General features: G+C 47.3%; 1 protein-coding gene across 1 annotated transcript in view; it reads left to right on the top strand.

The window, feature by feature from the left end:
- Window positions 1-18606, top strand: part of SFRP1 (secreted frizzled related protein 1) — a 43049-nt gene that overhangs the window by 3683 nt on the left and 20760 nt on the right. The window contains exon 2 of the mRNA XM_019649219.1: window positions 2317-2394. Coding sequence (XP_019504764.1) covers window positions 2317-2394 — 78 coding nt within the window. The remainder of the gene's footprint in view (window positions 1-2316; window positions 2395-18606) is intronic.

The raw sequence follows: 18606 nt of genomic DNA, 5'->3' as shown, positions 1-18606 counted from the left end.
GAGAGAGAGAGAGAGAGAAGGGGGGGGAGGGAACGTGCTTGTGCGTATGTGTGTGAGAGAAGGGGAGGGGAGAGAATATGCTGTGTGCGTGTGTGTGCATTGATTTTTTAAAATGTACTTAATCCCGATTCCAGTGTTGTACTTTCTCCTCTACTCCTCCTTAAATATTGATAAAACACAAAACGTTTTAGTTTTTGGTTCCTTTGCTTTAAACATGATTTTAATTTTGCCTTAAAACAGTGATTTAGTTCTACCTCTCAGACGGGTGGATTTTTCCTGCTGAGGCAGCCTGCGGGGCCCCAAGGACAATTGGAGGGGGCACAGATTAATATTGCATTACACATTCCTCCCTTCTCTGGGTCGAGCTGCTCCAGGGGCGGCGGTAAGAAAAGCAAGATGGGGAAAAGCCATACTGAGAACACACAGAGGTCACCTCAATGAGCTCCTGCTATCCTGGGAGGCACGGAAGGCCAAATGGGCCTGAGGAAAATGCCCATGTGGGGTATAGAGCCCTCGGCTGCCAGCAGGGTCAGGGAGCTCGGAGTGTCCAGATGAGATGATGTGAGTGTGTGGAGTGGATGGCACTCTGGCATTAGCTTTGGCTCTGCTACTTGTTCGATCAATATTATACTTGTGGAACCTTGCAACATGGTAACTTGCACTTTTAAAAAAAATAACCTAAACAAGGAAAACTCCAAAGCACAGTTGACACTCCAGATATAACTAACATGGTCCTTCCTATATTGTGGGACTTCCTTTCTCTGTTTTTCTCTCCATGGAAGCAAGAACCATACGCAAAATTCTGGGTAAGGTATTCCCTTTGTTATAAACACTAACAGTCTCAAGTTCTAGGTGAAGACCAAATTTCCACCATCTGGGCCAAAAGACAGCCACACGCAGTCTTTTGCTGGGAGTGTGGCCATGGTTCTTGCTGCACTGAGAATCTGGATGGTGTTTGGCCTTGAGTATAGAGTAAAGGCAGGTGAGGAATCTGCCAACAAAGACTAAGACCATGCAGGGACCCTGCTTAGAAGTAGAGGGTGCGCGGCCAGCTCTGGATCAGCTGTGTCCTAGGAGTTGTGCAGTTCCCTCCTTATCATCCATCTTGGGAAGCTTTGCCCATTTTGCTGAGCCACAAGGGAGCGAGCTGACTGAGGAGGAGATACTGTCCAGAAGCAGTAGAGATGGAAGGGAAGGAGGGGACAAGGAGCCTTATATCTGAGCGGAAGTCATTTAGCACACCATCCTTCCATGTGGTGACTTTCCTGTGCTCCTTAGCTCCGGGCTGGCTTGGCCTCCAGTGCTGTGCCAGGAACGGCGTGCCCTTAGAACATGGTAATGCTTCTCTAGATCATGGATCAAACTCCAGGTTGTTTGAAAGGTGGTGATGGTGATGATGATGATAGTGATGATGCTGCTGGTGGTGGTGGTGATGATAAGCCACCTCACCCTTCTGGGGATGCCACGGTACCACTTTCTCCCTGTCCTTCCATGGAGGCACTTTACCTCTCAAGGATCCCTCCAGGATCAGTAGAATTTTGACTTGGAGGAGGCCTCTAGTCCTGGTCTCAGGTGCCGCCTCCCCTGGGGCTTAGCCACCTCCCAGTGGCCCTCATACTGGATACACACACACACACACACACACACACACACACACACACACGCACACGCCTCCTCTTCAAAGCACTTCACAGTGCTGTGAAAACGCCCCTAGAGGGTTTCTCTTATCCACCTCTGTCCTCCCATTTGGCAGCTCTTGCTAGGAGCTCATACTGCAATAGCCCTTTTGGAGAGGGGTGTTCAGGGCCTGGGGATAGAGTTTGTGAGTCTGGCAGAGTTTTTTTTTCTTGGCTCCAAGAGAGCTGGTCAGATTGATCTGCTGTCTTCTTGGGAGTTTGGGAATGGAAAGGGAGCAGGAATCAGAGGGGGATATTTAAATGAGAGGGGAGAAAAAACAGGAAACAAACAATTGGACTATATGTGAAAAGCCAACTTTTCACAGGAGCCCATCCTACCCCATCAAGCCACAATTCATAGGACCTGCACCATCTAGCCCCATATAATGTTGGTTTAAATAGTTGTGCCATATTCAACAGCTCTAGCCGCCAAATTTTCAAGAAACCATATGTCTGTTTATAGCTTTAGGCGCTGGGCTCCAGGACTCTTCGATTCTCAGGTTGACCTTCAGAAATTCCAAAAGACCTTTAACTACTTGCATCCTGGTCCTGGGCTGATCTCTTTCCCAGGGACGGTTCCTTCCTGCATCCCATATCCCTATAACTCACAGCTCCTGTTTCTCCCTCTTTCCCTTTCTAGGCACAACTGTGTGTCCTCCATGTGACAACGAATTGAAATCTGAAGCCATAATTGAACATCTCTGTGCGAGCGAGTTTGGTAAGAAAGCGTCCCTGGCCTCCTCGGGGAGGTTTGACATTCCCTGGTTCCGCCTGGCCCATCTCCCTGCTGAACACAGCCTGTTGATGCATCTTTCTATCCCTAACATTCCCAATGGCTGCTTTTCTCAGGCAGATGGAAGACTAGATAGGGTGGGGAATTGGCCAGTTTTTATTAAAGTCTAGTTTTGATTTTGTCCTTCTGTGTGGGAGATCCCTGGACAGGTTTTTAGGGACCTTCTCTAAGACTGGAGGGAGGGTGGCTTGGGGCCAGGTGGACAGGAGCTAGGGGAAAACACCACTCCTTGGACACTACCAGGAGGCATAGCGGGCAGCTTGAGCTGGCCTTCTCTCTGTGCTGGCGCTTTCTCCATCCACCCCTAGGTGTCAGCACCACTCTACCCAGGATCTGAAATGGCTGACGATGGGGTGCCTTTCCAGGGAGGGGAGAGTCCAACAGTAGGGCATTCAGAGGAGGAGGCCCTATCAGGTCCTTCCAGGCAAAGAAAATTGACATCCCTATAGGAGTAGGATTTCTCTCCCCTTTCCCCCAAATCACTCCAGGTTAATAAGGGAATTTCGAATCAGCACTTACAGCCCCAGGAGAAGGGCTGGATGTGGCCTGGGGAGCAGATCTCAGGGGACCTATTAGGGATGGTCCCCTGTAGTCTGTCCTGCAGAAGACCCGTGCCCCAGACACCTTTGGGAGTCTTTCCTCTGGGAAAAGTAAATGTAAACCACATCCATTTGAAGGGTTGCCTCCCTTGCTCCTGCCTCCATTTTATATGGATGCCGGGAAGTGGCTTGGGCCAGGCCTGCTTTGCTGAAGGATACGTTTAGCCTGACGCTGAAAAGTGAGTTTCCCATGGTGCCTGCACTGTGTCCCTGAGTTGGATTTTATACAGAGTTCTTACCAGGAAATGCAGAACGGTAGGTACCATGAGTCTTTATGTCCTTTCGGAAACCGACTCCATGTCATTTACCAGGCATTATAAGGGCTTTCTACTGGCAGAGTACAGTGTTTGAAGGAGCTGCACATATGTGAGTGCATGTGCGAATTAGAGGAAATTGTACATGGGACAGACATATTCTCAGGGTATGTGTCATTGCGACTGTGGACAGACGTTGAAGAAGTCAGACCCTTGGCCACAGAGAGCTACTTAAGCATGGACGCCTTTTGTGCGCTTTATTTCTGCACTAGCCATCTGCCTGCTTCCTTCGTTCTTGGAGGAGCACAGCAGGACCACTAGGAAGATTTGGTCTACTCTGCATTCTGCTGCCTGTGTTTGTCACACCCTTTTCCTTGTTGTCCTTTTAAATGAACTCAGATAAAATTGGAGCGGGCTCTGATTACGCTTCCATCTGATCGTGGTGACATTTGCTTCTCAATGTTCACATGTTTGCTTCGTCAGCAGGTGCCAAACACTGGGCTGAGCCTGGCAGAGGTCCTGCCATAAAGCCTGTGGGTGCACAGCTGCCTTGACAACAAGCTTTTCTTCCACAAATGGGGATGAGATTCCTTCCTAAGGATACATTTAGATGTAGAGAAAAAGGACATAAAATTCCTCAGAAATCTTGATAAGAAGACTTTTGCTGCACATCTGGGGCAGGAAGAATCTGCTCAGGTGTAGCGGTGTTCCTGAAGGGTCCTCACAAGGTATACCTAAGGGGCCGCTCTTGTGGAGTTCATTGACCCTCTTCAGATATTGTAAATTGCCACACTCACTTTTAGAAATTGGCCTCTTGGCATTTTATCAAATCCAGGGAATCATGTTATAGTAAACTCTGTAAGGTAATATATCAGCTAATGTATATGCTCATGTAACTTTCATCAGGCTCAGCTAATGAGGGAAGTGTCATGGAAAACCCTGGAACTGAATGTGTGGAGGTGACTGGAAGGTGATTCCTGAGTTTCATTTAGGACACTCAAATTCAATCTGATCATTCATTGATTATCCATTCATTCAACATTTGAGTGGAAGGTACTGTGCGATTAGGTTGTTGGAAAAGTCATGACGTATTTTTTTCTATGTTTTTCGTTGCAAAACTGCGTCATGACTTTTCCGACAACCCAATAGTTGCCATATCCCAAAATAATTTATTTATGTATTATTTTTTTAAGATTTTTTTTGGGGGAATTGGGGAAGGGGAACAGCCAAGTTGTTGTCCTTCAATCTTAGTTGTGGAGGGTGCAGCTAGCTCAGCTCCAAGTCCAGCTGCCTGTTGGCAGCTTGCAGCAGCACAGCTCAAGGTACCCATGTTCAATCTTAGTTGCAGGTGGGCATAGCCCACCATCCCATGTGGGAGTCTAACCGGCAACCTTGTTGTTAGGAGCATGTGCTCTCACCAGCTGAGCCATCCTGCCACCTGTGGGCAGCTCAGCAGCAGCTCAGCTCGGGTGCAGCTCACTGGCCCATGTGGGAAATGAACCAGTGTCCCCGTTGCTCAGAGCTCGCGCTCCTAACCAACTGAGCCACTTGGCCAGCCTCTCTCTCCCAAAATATTTAGAATAAATTAAAATTTAATTAAAAATTAAAAAAAAATTGTCCAAACACTAATCATTGATTTTTCTAGAGAATTATGGAATCATTTAAAAAAATTTTTTATTGGGGAACAGTGTGTTTTTCCAGAACCCATTAGCTCCAAGTCAAGTAATTGTTTCAATCTAGTTGTGGAGGGTGCAGGTCAGTGGCCCATGTGGGGATCGAACCGGCAACCTTGGTATTACGAATACTGCGCTCAAACCAACTGAGCTAACTGGCCGCTCCCATGGAGTCATTTTTTAACTTACCAGCTGAAGAGGGGGCTGTGGAAACTCAAGGCCAAAGTTAATGCTAAGGGGCTGTGAGAAGAGATCACATGCTTCTGCTCAGATTTTTGTCTGGAACTTATCAACCTGAACTTGTTATGAGGTCTCCTCCCTCTTCCCCCAGTTGCCCACCAAAATTCTGGTAGCTGGGGGCTTTGTGGCAACTAGTTAAACTAGAGACATTCCCTAGACATGAGCTGAAGAGGCAAGCCTTGGGAAAGAATTTGAATGTGGAAGGTTGACCTGTGGTGTAGGGCAAGGGCTTAGAGGGTGCTCAGGTAACTTCCCTGGTGATGCATCCTTTTCCCACTGCAGTAGGTACCTGCTAAGTCAGCAAGCGCTTGCTTACTGCTTACAGGAGGGAGGCGTAGATCTTATTTTAATAACCAGCCAGGTCTTGGTGAATCTGAGGAATTAGCTGTTTGGGACTGTGTTCTTTTAGCCCTGAGATTATTTTCTTCTTGAGTTTATAGAACTTTTATTCTCTGTCGTGCTGCCTTCCTCACTTAAGAGAAGACGAATAGCTGCAGGACTTCCACAGAGGCATGTATCTCCTCCGCACAGGTATAGTGCGTGCCAGGCTTTTTTGATCTGGATGTGGGAGAGACTTTTTGGCTTTTTGTTTATAATGTTCTTATAAGACAATAGATAGGATCCCCCGCCCCCGCAGGGGCTGAGCTTAGCTCTGCCCTTCTCAGCACCCTGGGGACTGCAGCCTTGTTGAGAAACTTGTTTCCTAGCTCAGTTCATTTCAAGTAAGTGAGGCAGTCAGCCACGCTGATGGGATTCAGTTAGGAAACAAAGAAATTCAGCAATGCAAGCTGACACACTACAGAAAAGAAAAAGAATGTTTTACTCCCTATTCCAGGGCTCAAACTTTGCATTGAGTGACTCTGACATCCCCAGTGGGAAGATATCGGATTGTTAGAAGGCTCTCTGTGAGCTCCAGGAACAGGGGTGCATTCCTTCTGGGTCAGCATGCACATTTGCCCCCCCCCCCCCACCAATGCATCCTTGGACTCCTGCATGCCCAAACCATTCCCTCCTCTTCGGGCAGTACATTTTTAACTCTCTGGCTGGTCTGCTTGGCCACTAGTCTCTTCACCCCTGCACTGTACCCCCTCAGTTCAGAGTACATTTTTTTCCCCCAACAGGGAAAAGCATCAGTAGAAACACCTGTGTGCTGATGCTCAGGAATGCAGCTGAATCAGCCTGGATCAAGCACCAGATGTGGGAAAGCCGAAAGTTAGATGGTGCAAAGTCTCTGAGTTCAACATGGTGGTCAGCCTGCCTGCTGTGCTTAACTTAGGTCGCACTGATCTGCTTTTTGTTCTCTCTCTGCTTTCCCTGCTGTATGACAACAGGGTGCTGCTGTCATCTCTTAAACAGGCCAATATAGTATTTGCAAGCTGCCCCACTAATAACCCTGCTGTTAACAACCCAGTGCCCTTCAGGTTAACTTATCCCGGGGATGTAAGGATCTGATTTATAATTGCTGTGAGGTTAGTACCCTGCCTCTGGCCACTCTCTCTAGCTTCTTCTCCAGTATCTGCAAACACCCTTCAGCTTTTCTGGTAGAAATGTGCATGACAATATACTTCTGCTAAGATAGTTCAGAGATTTCTCTTGTACTGGCCTCAGTAGTTTTTTGAACTTGAGAGTTCAGGTGGCAATTTTTTTTTTTTTTTAGCCCAGTGTTTTCTTGCTGTAGAAAAAGATTGCTTTGCCCCCAGAAATTTTCCTTGCCTTCTGGATTTTTTTCCCCCCACTATATGTTTCCTCATAAAGAGTAAAACCATACTTTGCAACACTAAAACGAGTCAAACAGGAAAGAAAAATCAGCACTCCCAGGTAGCATTTGGGAGTGTTCCCTCAAGGAAATATTTTTAGAGGTTCCTTGCACATTTGCTAATTTGTTCGCACCCCTTTTTCAAGGTGTCTTGGCTGTGCTGCTGTTGGGAGGCACAGTGTTTTACTCTGAAGGGCAGTTTGATCTCTTGCAAGAAGTGGGCTCAGCCTTCCAAACCAAACGGTGGATTTCCTTCCGCAGGTGAGGAAAACCGACTGCCAGCACAGTAACTGGAACATCTGTAAGCTGCTTGAGAGCAGGGTCTGTATCGTGTACCATACTTTACCTAGTGTAAGATGCTCATGAACTGTGAGTCCTGCTATTCATTTTGTACCACTGACAAAGAAAACATACTTCATGTTTAAATGTAACGATAATCTGTGTCTTAGCATGAAAAAAACAAGGCCTGTTTGTACTTACATAGTCTCTGGCACAGCGTCTTAGACATGGCGGCATAAAATAAAAGCTTGTCAGATGAGAATATGAATGACAGGGGATGGCAGGGATTTGGAAATTGGACTTCCTTTTTTCATAAAAGGAGAAAGTTTCTTTCCAAGTGACTCGGTGTCACTTGTTTATTAAGTTCAAGGAAAATTACATGCCCTGTTTTAGGTGACTGAGTGTATATATAAAAGAAAACAAAAAGCCCTAACATTCAGAAATCTAGTTTAGTCCAAGTAAAATTAAATAGACATGGGAGAAGGAATTGTTAACCCAGGGGGGAGTTGGCAGGCTCAAAACAAATGGTTTTTATTGTCACTGATGATCTCTAAAATACATATTCCATCCGCAGATCTGTAAGTACTTGGAAGGAGCTGTGGCATCTCCTGTGCAGGAGAACATGAGGTTGGGTGCTTTCAGTGCACTGGAAGTGTCACTCCCAGCTCATGGTCTGAGCACCAGTCTAATTCGTCGTCCCGTGCATGGGGCTGGGTTGGACAGTGCAGAGACCATAGCTGAAGCTCTTGGCTGGGTGAGCTGTGATGGCGGTTCCCTGCTCACCCGCAATCTCAGATTGGAGGGTCCCCGAGCAGGCCCCAAACCTGGAGTTCTAGTCAGAGGAATCAGGCCTTGGGCAGTTTGGATTGAAGTCACATGGGGAGCACTTTGCACTCCAAAGCCATGTTGAGGAACAGAGGAAAAGCTGGGATAAAAGCCAGGTTTTCCCTTCTGGTGAGCATGGTGCACTCTCTCTCCAACTCTGATTCCTTCTTGGCTGTGCCTGTGGCAGGAAGATACATAGATGAAGCAAATCTCAATGAGAAACATTTCTGTTTAGCGTCTTTGAACCTGTAAAAGTATGTTGAAGTATGAGAAAGGACACAGAAACCCAGGATCCATGGGTGGGGCGTGGCATTCTTTGGAACCCAGTTTAATCCTCCCTGTGCTACTGTATGTATGCCCTGCAACACTGGGCAAATCCCTTAACGTCTCCAGGCTTCAGTTTACCTCTGTGAAATGGCAGCTGACAGCCAGGTATAGGTTTTGTTGCAGCGTAGCTAAGATAGCGTGTAAGGAACCAAGCTCTTGGCCTGGCGTGTAGGCTGGACTAATTCGTAGGTGCTCTTTTCAGGGATGGCAGTAGCCCTGCAACCTGTCCTGGGCAGACGAGGCCTCCCTTCGCAGCTTTCACCAAACAAGTGAGAGGTGCATCTCAGAACCTCTCTGTCCTCTGCTTTCAGTGTAGTTATTGAGATCTTTCCTGAACCAAATTGTTTTTCAGCCCTCTCCCCTCCTTGCATCACGTTGAAATGATTGCTTTTCTTCGCCCTAAGACAGATTTAAGCGTGAGCATGGTTGGTTCAGGATAGACTGACACATGACTTCCTTCTCTTTGTGGTGAAATCCAATTCTGACTAGGTCAGAGGTCAGCAAACTTTTGAGACGGAAGAGCCAATTCTGTCTCTCACAACAATTTAAAAATTATTTGAGAGCCATAAAACAAATGAAATCACCATTATGTGAATAATATCCTTTAAAAATTTTATAAATGAAACTATGATAGTTTTATTTTCATTTTCAATGTTACTTCAGAGCCACATGTACGTACCCAAAGAGCCGCATGTGGCTCGCGAGCTACAGTTTGCAGACTCCTGGACTAGGTTATTCCTTGGGATGGTCAGTTGCCAAATGGTGTGGTTTGGGGGTCTTTTGATGTACCCTCCAACCTGCAGTTCTGTAATTCTCTAGTTGTGAGTGGCCCTACCCCAGTGCCTAGCCATCCTTATTATTATTAATATTTTTAAATTTATTGTGGTAAAATATATATAACATAAAATTTACCATTTTAACCATTTCTAAGTATGTGGCATTAAGTACATTCACATTGTTGTGCAACCATCACCGCTATCCCTTTTTAGATATTTTTCATTATCCCAAACTGAAACTCTGTACTCAAAACACTCACTCCCCATTCTCCTCTCCCCCACCCCCAGAAACCACCATTGTACTTTCTGTCTCTATGAATTTGACTATTCTAGGTGTTCATATAAGTGGAATCCTACAGTATTTGTCCTTTTGTGTCTGGCTTATTTCACTTAACAAAATGTCCTCCTTATCATTTGACATATACATAAACTATCATGGAGATGGGGGGGGGCAAGGAGTATTTGCCCTCAAGTTCACCCCTGTTCTCTGGAGCTTTCTGGGAGTGGTTGGAGAAGAAGTGTGTAAGGGATGAGATGGGATGAGGGGGCTCTTCACAGCCCACACAAGCAGCCTGTTTCTTTGGGTCTTGCCTTGCTCGTCTTAGCCCCTGTGTCATTCTACAGATATGCCAAGCTTGGTGAGACCTTAAAGATCAGCCAGTCCAGGGCTGTCATCTTACAGACTGAGGAAAATACGACTCAGATAGGGGAGTTAGTCACTTGATTGCCCAAGGCCACTGCCTGGCATCCCTTACAGTTTTCATTCCCATCAGCACCTCCCTGGGTAGCCAGTCCAGATTCCACACCCTTCCTCTTTCATGTTCTGTCATGCCCATCACACTTCCATCTTGTCAGAAATGGCCAAGGAAGCTCCCTGGGAAGGGGGCATAGGGTGCTGCTTCACTACTTTCAGAGTTTGTGAAATATAAAGGGACTGATGTCTGTACCTAACCTATAAGGCAGACAGTACAGTAGAGCAGAAAGAACATAGGCTTCAGGCCAGACAGGCTTGGATTAAATTCCAACCCAATAAGCTGAGCAACTGTGAGGAAGTCTCTTTACCTCCCTGAGTCCGTCTCTCCATTTGCAAAATGTGGATGTTGCTTCCTGTGTTACTGTGGGAAGAACTGAATTAATCAGTATGGTGACTGTTCAAACCATAATAATTGTCTCTTCTTATTTGAAAGAATTGTTTCAGGATGGAAATTAACCTAGGTAGGAAGAAGATGCTAGCACTAATGAAACCAGTTTGTTTGGCAAAAATGTTTAGGAAGTAGAATGGTATGTCCTTGTTAATTCTTTGGCTAACAGAGAATGAAACTTCTGAAGAAGACTTTTTAAAAGTCCATGTGGAAAAACTTTCAAAACCTTGCAAAAACTTTATGCAGCTTCAAGGTGCTATAGTTAAAAAACCAAACCAAATCAAAACTCAAAGCAAACCAAAGCAAACAAAAAACAACACCTCCTTACTGGTGGTTTTAGTTGGATACCCTTAAGTCGCTCTGAAACTGGACGGCATCGGACAGTTCAGACTGGAGAACACTCGAAGCCCGGGCTGAGTATAGACCAATTCCAGGACACGCCTACCCAAGCTTTTCTTTTGTGTTTTTTAGAAATCTTATCCCTAATGTGAGTTTTTCTACTCATAATTTATTGGGGTGTGTTTAAGAGAGATTTTAGATCTTGTGTGTTGTACATCCCTCTGCCCTCCCCTTTTCCTCAAGTAGAATATCCAGGATATCTTTTTAATTTCTGACAGCTGCCTTGTGACATGCACTCCCTTCAACCAAAAAACAGGCTATGTTCAGAAGCAACCAAATATTTAAATATTGGTAAATTTTGTCCCATTTTGCAGAAATGAGCCAGAAGCTCCAATTTGTGTGTGTTTTTTTTTTTTTTTTTTTTTTTTTAAGGAGGACAAATGGCCAAAGAAATGTCAGGCCCTTTTCCTGCTTCATCCTGCTTAGAGCAGCCAATTAAACGTGCATTAACTTTGGAAGGCTTCTCAAAGGCCTATAGATTGCGCTTGAAATCTTTGTTTAGTCTTTCAGGAACACTGTCACATGGATGATTTATCAAAGAAAGTTGTTTATTTGGCAGTAAAATAAACTCTGGGCCTGTTCAGGCTAAGATTTCCCGTGAATTTCTACCAAGGTAAACACTAGTAACTGGCAGGTTGCAAATTCCGTGTGAAAGCCAGACACATACAATAAATATTTGAGCTACAGCTTTGCTGTGTCAGAGGCCCAGCCTGTCACTAGCACTGTCACTCTCACTGTGCCTGGGAGGACCTGGCACTCAGACCTGGCCGAATGGGCCACCAGTAGCAAGGACTGGCAGGGCCGGTGTGTGCAGGGCCACTCCTGCTGTGTGGGCCTCCGTGGGCTTGAGGGCCACTTAGTGCTGGCACTAGGGACTTCCTGGTTCAGTGAGCACAGCCTCAGGGCAGCTTCCCTCAGCATCACACAAACAGCCTGTGATGAGTTATGAGGGAAGCGAACCAGAAGCGGCCAGCTTAGGTTTCTTTGAAAATAGACATTTGTTAAACCAAATTGGCAGGGGGCTGGGGTATGTTGAATGATTTGGGAGCTGGGGCCAGAGCATGGTGGAAGGGGGCTGAAATCACCTTGTGAATTCTGCTGAGCTGGAATTATAGTGGCAGAAAGTGATGAGATGCTTCCCTGGATCTCTGGCTTGGCTCGTGGATGAGCGTGAGAGATCCGTTTGGGAAGATCCAGCTCTGTGAGTGCTACATTAAGGGTGGAGGACAGGTGTGAGGGATGAGGGAATGAATACATGAAAGGTGATGATGGAGAGGGAGGGAAAGAAAGCCTTCTCCATCTTTGAAAGGGAGATATTGTGGTCTTTGTTTGTAGAGGCTTTCCAGGGAGAGATCCCTGAGTTATAAACCGCTTATTCTCAGCCCCAGTCCCAGAAGCTGGAGCTTCTGGATAACCCTGGTCTTGGTCGGGGTCCTTAGTGCAAGACTGAGTTTACAGGTGTGCATGGGTACCACGCATCACTTAGGCCCTACCCTGGGTCCCTCTCATCCCAGCCTCCTCTGTGGTCCAGAGGGGGGAAGCAGGGACCCCAGAGAAGAGGCGACATTTGTATCTGTTTGATGAGGGCTTTAGGGGTTGGGCAGAGCATTCATGTTCACGTTTGAGTCTTGAATAAATAACCTGGGTCGGACAGGCTGCAGATACGTGAGGCACAGTTGTTCGGACCACTCTTAGGGACGGAGGTACAGTTAATAGATTCTCACTGGCTTGCAGATATTTAGGGCAATAAAGGATTATTTTTTTTAGGGCAGGAATTAAGGGATATCATTTACAAATTCTGAAAGGATGTCTGTGAGTTATAAAGAGATGCCAGAGTGGTACTTTGGCAGTGGGGAGAAATTAGGAACCAGCTTCGCTAAACTATGTTCTCGCTCCTTCGGGCAGGATTATGCGTGGGATTTTCCCTCTCTTGTTTTCTCTGGCCCTTCCATCAGCGTTGTCTCCGGGACATTTCTTCCTGGGAGTACCTCAGTTGTGTTCTCTTCTCCTGGTGAGCTCTCTGAAAATTAGTTCACACTGGTGTGTCTTCCATAACAGATCCATCCAGCTTCTGGAAATGACTTTATGGCTGAAGGAAATCTCTGCCTCTATGTCTGGCAGCAGAGCTAGAAACAGGGCTGGAGTAAGCACTTTAAATCCTCATAAAGAGCTGGCCCCTGAAGAGCGAGTCCCCTTACACAGCGCTCCACGAGGGGCTGCGGCACCAGCCTGCCAGGCTCAGCTCCTGGAGCTCACAGGTACATGTGCCTGTGGCAGAGGTGGCCGGTGCTTCTTCCAGGCTTCCTGTGGTCTCAGCTTCGTACCAAGGACCCTGTCCTCAACAAATTGAAGAAGCTGGTGGATGAGGCAGGCCTTGGCCGTGCTTGCTTATCTCTGTTTCCCGGTAATTTCAGACGCTTTAGCGCGTAGTTCCAACTCTCAGGCCTGAAGGAGGACGGGGTCTTTGGGGGCTGGAGAAGTTCAGGGAAGTTTCCTAGAGGAGAGGAGTATTCTAACTTCAGGCTTAAGATTAATGGAGAAAGTAAAGAAAGGCATCCCTGGTGTCAGGAGGTGAAGGCTGGGAAAGGGAGTGAAAACTCAAAACAAATAGTAATTTTTAAAGTGACAAAAGCTAATTCAGGTGAATAAGTGCAGGTAAAGCATGCCATTTGTCCTTTCTAGCAACTAACTCAGCATCTTGTGTAAGGTCTACCAGCTTCTGCTGAAAACGTGGGGTCTCAAAGGCTGAATTGCACTGTGAGGAGGAGTTGGTCCTTCTGATTCACTACGGGCTGTGTACCCCACTGGGAGGGTGGCAGGGTCCCAGTAGCACTGGGTCTGCTCTGTGTGGAGCAGCAGTTGGAATGAGCAGGCGTGTTACAGTGGCTACCCACTCGGTGTGGTCACGGGCCCACGTCAGAGACATGGCTTAGCCGGGCATGGCTGCAGGAGGGAAGGAGGTCAGTCAATAAGTATGGTTGTCTGCTCTGGGCAAGGTGCTGAGAAGTGGAAGGGTGAGACTGAGCTGATGAGGGCAGCCTCTATCCTCCACATAACCTGCAGCCACTTCCACCCAGAGGGAGCAGGGTTAGCTAGAAAGAGTCATGGCCTTTGTTCTGACATGCAGAGGTGTAAAGGGGCTCAGGCAACTACAAGGTGCCAGATGATGGCCAGCACCCAGGATCACGGGTTACAGCTTCTTTACTCTAAACACATATTCATTAAAAAGCAGGTGTATGGGTGTGTGTGTGTGTGTATTTTCTTTTGAAAATATAACTACCTGCAGAAAGTGTGCACTCTTGCACAGATTTAATTCAACAGATTATTGTTGGACTTCTTCTGAGTACGTGGTCCTGCTTATACTTTGCACTGCCTGTGCTGACTTGGGGATCAACACCCAAAGAGATTTCGGTTGTGTAGACATGAGTGTCTGTATCATTTCTTCCTAGTCCCCATAGTCAATGGCAAAGAGAGCACCCGCCTCCTCCCTCCAGGTGCTCTGAGCCCCGAGTTGAGCCCTTGACGAGGAAGGTAAAACCTTAGCTGGCCAAAAGATAGGTCTTACCTATGCGCCTAAGTATAGGCAGGGAAGATTTTCAGTCGGCCCAGTTCTGTCTTGTTGCATGTTGTCTTTTAAATTGGATTCTGAGTGAGAGCCCTGCATAGAGCCACCTCAATGAGGTAAGAACAGCCCATTTATCATGCCTCCATCTGATCAAATAGGAGCTGGTGAGTTTTGGAAGTGGGGGTGAGGGTGTCTGTGTAGGTGAGCTCATGGGAGGGCCCCATTCCTGGGGCCAGCCTGAGGCCAAAGCTTCAAGTTTGTCATCGGCTTTCCCAAGGTGCTCTCTTCTGCCTCACAGGCCCTGCCCCCAGCACTTCTGTGCTACTCGGAATGGTGTTTCATGCCCTTGAGGGGGAAGTGCCTCGATGAACTGATTGCATGTTAGTGTTAGAGACTAACTCAATGCTGGTGGAATTGAACTGAGGGTGTATTGTGTGTGTCAGGCTCAGCACTGGTTAGTGCGCCTAAGAATGGTTGTGTGGGATGATTGGGACGTGTGGTGCCTGCCTTCAGAGGGCTCACCATCTACAGGGCATATAAAGGAGAAAACGGATAAATATAACACCATGTCATCAAATGCTGTGATTCTTGTAATAGGTAAGAACTATTGGGAGCACAGAGGGCGGGAACAGTTCCCCCTAGGGGAAGGGGTCAGGACACAAGCTCCAGAGAAGAGCTACCTTGTGCTATCGCCCAAGGAATTGGTAGCGGTTTGCCAGGCTGAAGAGATGGGTATAGGAAGAATATTCTAGGTGGCGTGCCTAGCAGAGATAAAGACATGGAGGCGTGATATTATCTGTGTATTGGCGAATCTTTTTATGGTCAGCTTATAAGGTGTGTGGTGCGGAATATCTAGAAATGAGATCGACCGAGTTGGCAAAAGTCAGCTCCTGGGGGGGAGCTGTTAGGGAATAGAGCATTTGTCTTGTTGGCAATGGGGAGGCATCAGCAGCCCATTTAAAAATGTTACTTAAAGAAGACCTTGGGTGGGAAACGGGGAGAGAAGCGAAAAGGAAACATGAAAGAGACGTTAATCCACGTGATGAAGCGCTAACACAGCACGTGAGGCATCGGGGTGAGATGTTTAGGACAGGGGAGTCTGAGGAGCAGGAGAGAGGAGGCCCTCAAGTCACGTCCCTTAAGCGATGGCTCGGGGCAGTGCTGGCCCCGCCTGGGCCAGCTTTGGACTACCCACTCAAAGAAGCTCCTGAGGCTGGCCTGAGAGGGTCAGCAGGTGGCCTGTGCAGCCGGGGAAGGACGGGGCCATCTGCCGCGGTCAGGGCCCCCGAGAAACCTTTGTTCTGGGGTGCAGAATGGGAGCCAGAGCTTGTAATCAACTCATACTTGGGTCACCGCAAAGCTGGCCATTACCAAGAGCAGTCATCGTTAGGGCCTGTCATAAACTGCCCCGACTTTTCTCTCCAGACCTTGTTAGTGGCCCAGGCAGGCAGCAGACGCAGCGCTTCTGGAGCTAGCTCCATAATCATTGGATGGGTAACAGCATCCGTCAGGGCCTGAGGGGCTGGGTCAGCTCAGCTGTCTGGGGCTTTCTGGAGGAGGGGGTTGGTCTACGATAAAGGACAAAGGACAGGCCAGATGGGCTGTATGTGTGTAGTTTGTGTGTGTGCTTATGTCTGTGTGTGTGTGGGTAGGTCTGTGGGGTGGGTATAGACACGTGTGTAGCTGCATGGTACAATGGCCATGTGCGTGTGCACATACATGTGCTTGTCTGTATTCTCATAGCATGTCTGCCTGGCAAGCATGACCATAGCAGCTGCTGCTTGCAGAGCTAATGGAAGCCTGCCACTTACAGCTGCCCTGGCTTCTCCAGGTGCTTAGTCTCTACTGGTGAGGTCAGAGGCTTACTCCTTCCCCCATCTCTTCAGAGAGGCAATCCAGGATATGCCACTGATTTCCCCTGGCTCAGGAAGGCTTTAGAGAAGCCCATAAGGATTTCTCTGAAGCATTCCTTTATGTAAATGCAGGGCCATCTTTTAAGCCTGGGGAACACTCCTATAGTCTTGGTGTTTTGTTTATTACTCCAGATGCCAACTTGGCCTATTTTGTTTAGGTTTCAGTTTTTGCAGCAAGTCCATTTAGAATTGCTGGTTCTCTGGGCAGGAGTTACTTCCTTAGCGAATTTCAGTGGTTAGCAGGGATTGTCATCAAGGGCATGCTGTAATCCCAAGGATTTAAAAAGTAGACTGGAAAGATTGTGAACAGCCTTAGGAGTCATGTGGACCTGAGGTCAAGGCCTGCTTCTACCACCTGCTGTGTCAGCTCAGGCAAGCCATTTCAACCTCTCAATAACTCAGTTTACCCACCTGTCACAAAACAAAAATAAAAACTTCTGTGCAAGAAGATGACATGTGGTGTGATAGATCAGCAATTCTCAACCTGTGGGTCATGGACCCCTTTGGGGGTCAAACGACCCTTTCACAGGGGTCACCGGGTACTTGTATGTGGGCGTATCTGCATGTGGGCCTGGAGACGGATAGAGGAGTGGTGTCTCGGTTCCTAAGACCATCGAAAATATGTGTTTTCTGATGGTCTTAGGCGACCCCTGTGAAAGGTTGAGAACCGCTATAATAGACAATAACAGATTCCAGAGTCCTGGGGTCTGGTTCCAGCACTGGCACTATATAGCTTTGTGACTTGGGTCAGTCAGTTAGTCTCTGAGCCTGTTTCCTTATGCAAATCGAAAGGGTCACCCTAGGTGACCTCTAATCCTCCTTCCAGCTCTGAACTTGCATCATTTTGTTCTGAGAAAACTCTGTGGCTTGGTTTCTTAACAGGATATTTTTGTTTGCTCCTCCATGCTCCCCAAGTGTGTTCACTGGGAGCACTTGGCCTTCATTGTAGGCACCTGTGGAAGAGAAGCCAGTGCCTAAGAGTGTGAACAAGTGAAAAGTGAGTTGGATACCCTCATTGGAAATTTGAGTTGGGGCTAGAGTTATGGTTAGGACCACCACAAAGGACAATGCATTGCTACATTGTAGATCAGCGTTCCCTGACTGATGGCCTGGGGGGCTGCTCGGCATCCTGACTTTAGCCTCTCTCCTTGGACTGGTCCCACATTTGGTATCCCTCTTCTGACCATGTTCCCAAGGTTCTTGCTATTCCCTGTGCTGACTTAGAAATCCAGGAATGGAGTGCCTAAGACCTTCTTTGCCTGCAAAGGGAAGACACAGCCTGATGGGAAGCAGTTTGGAAGCATGCAGCAAGTGATCTAAGGAGCACTGTCTGAACCTCAGAATTGAGTTTCAATTCCAGCTCCACAATGTACCAGCCACAAGACTTTGGCCAAATTCCGTTCTCTGAGCCTCGGTTTTCTCACCTGCCAAATAGGGATACCGGTTTATGCTTCTTAGAACTGGCGTATAGACCCCATGAGATTGTATAGAAATAGCAGAGTGCAAATTCAGATCTAACATGTTCCTGTCCCTGTGGCAGCCACTCACAGGTGCCATCTTCCAGCTCTGCGTGGCATCCTCAGGAAAGGCTTTCTGCTCAGGCAGCAGCTGTCAGCATGCCCAGCGTGGTTGTCTTTTCCCTAACATGTTTATAACATAAGCTGTACAATTGGCTTTCCTTACAAGAGGAAAAATAAAGGATGAATGCGTGTTACAAATAGACCAAGTCTGAACCAGAATAGTGATGGTGATGTTTCTCTCAGAGGAGCTTAAAAAGGTTTTAGATGTTATTAAAATACAGGCTGATCTAACCCCTCAGCATCTCTGGGCTCACAAGGGAGCACATATTACCTGAAGACTTAGGTCCAAAGCATAGTTTGGGAGAGGAAACTTGGCAGCCTGGCCCCCAAAGAGGGGACAGTGGCCAAGGCAGGCCCTGGTACAGACATGTCACATATGGGAGTGACCTAGTGCTTTCACGGACACTCTATGCTGTTCTTCTTCACGGATACTAGTATGTAGAATGAGTGTTCAACATCCCTTTTGGCCCATGGTGGCTGACAGCAGGTATTTTGTGTACAGGAGCTGTGAAGTATCAGAAGCTGAGCTGCCCAGCCTTATTCCTAAACCCAGATGTTGCAGGTTGAACGTTTCCCACTTTCTAAGGGGCCTGGCAATTATCCCATATCCTCCTTCAAATGGACAAGCCTGTGTTTGAAGATGTCTGCCTCTCAGGACTTCAAATGTCAGGAGGACGGTAGCTGAGAGACCTGAGACTGTCGAATTCAGCAAAAGGAAGTATTCTGCATGGCTCTGGTAGTACCTGGCTTGGTGAGGAAACAAAACCTCGATCAACAAGGTCGTGGGGTCCCCACCCTGGACCTGGCTG

This window comes from Hipposideros armiger, unplaced genomic scaffold, assembly GCF_001890085.2.
Source record: "Hipposideros armiger isolate ML-2016 unplaced genomic scaffold, ASM189008v1 scaffold_131, whole genome shotgun sequence".
Lineage (NCBI taxonomy): Eukaryota > Metazoa > Chordata > Mammalia > Chiroptera > Hipposideridae > Hipposideros > Hipposideros armiger.
This window is presented reverse-complemented; position numbering and strand designations above follow the sequence as displayed.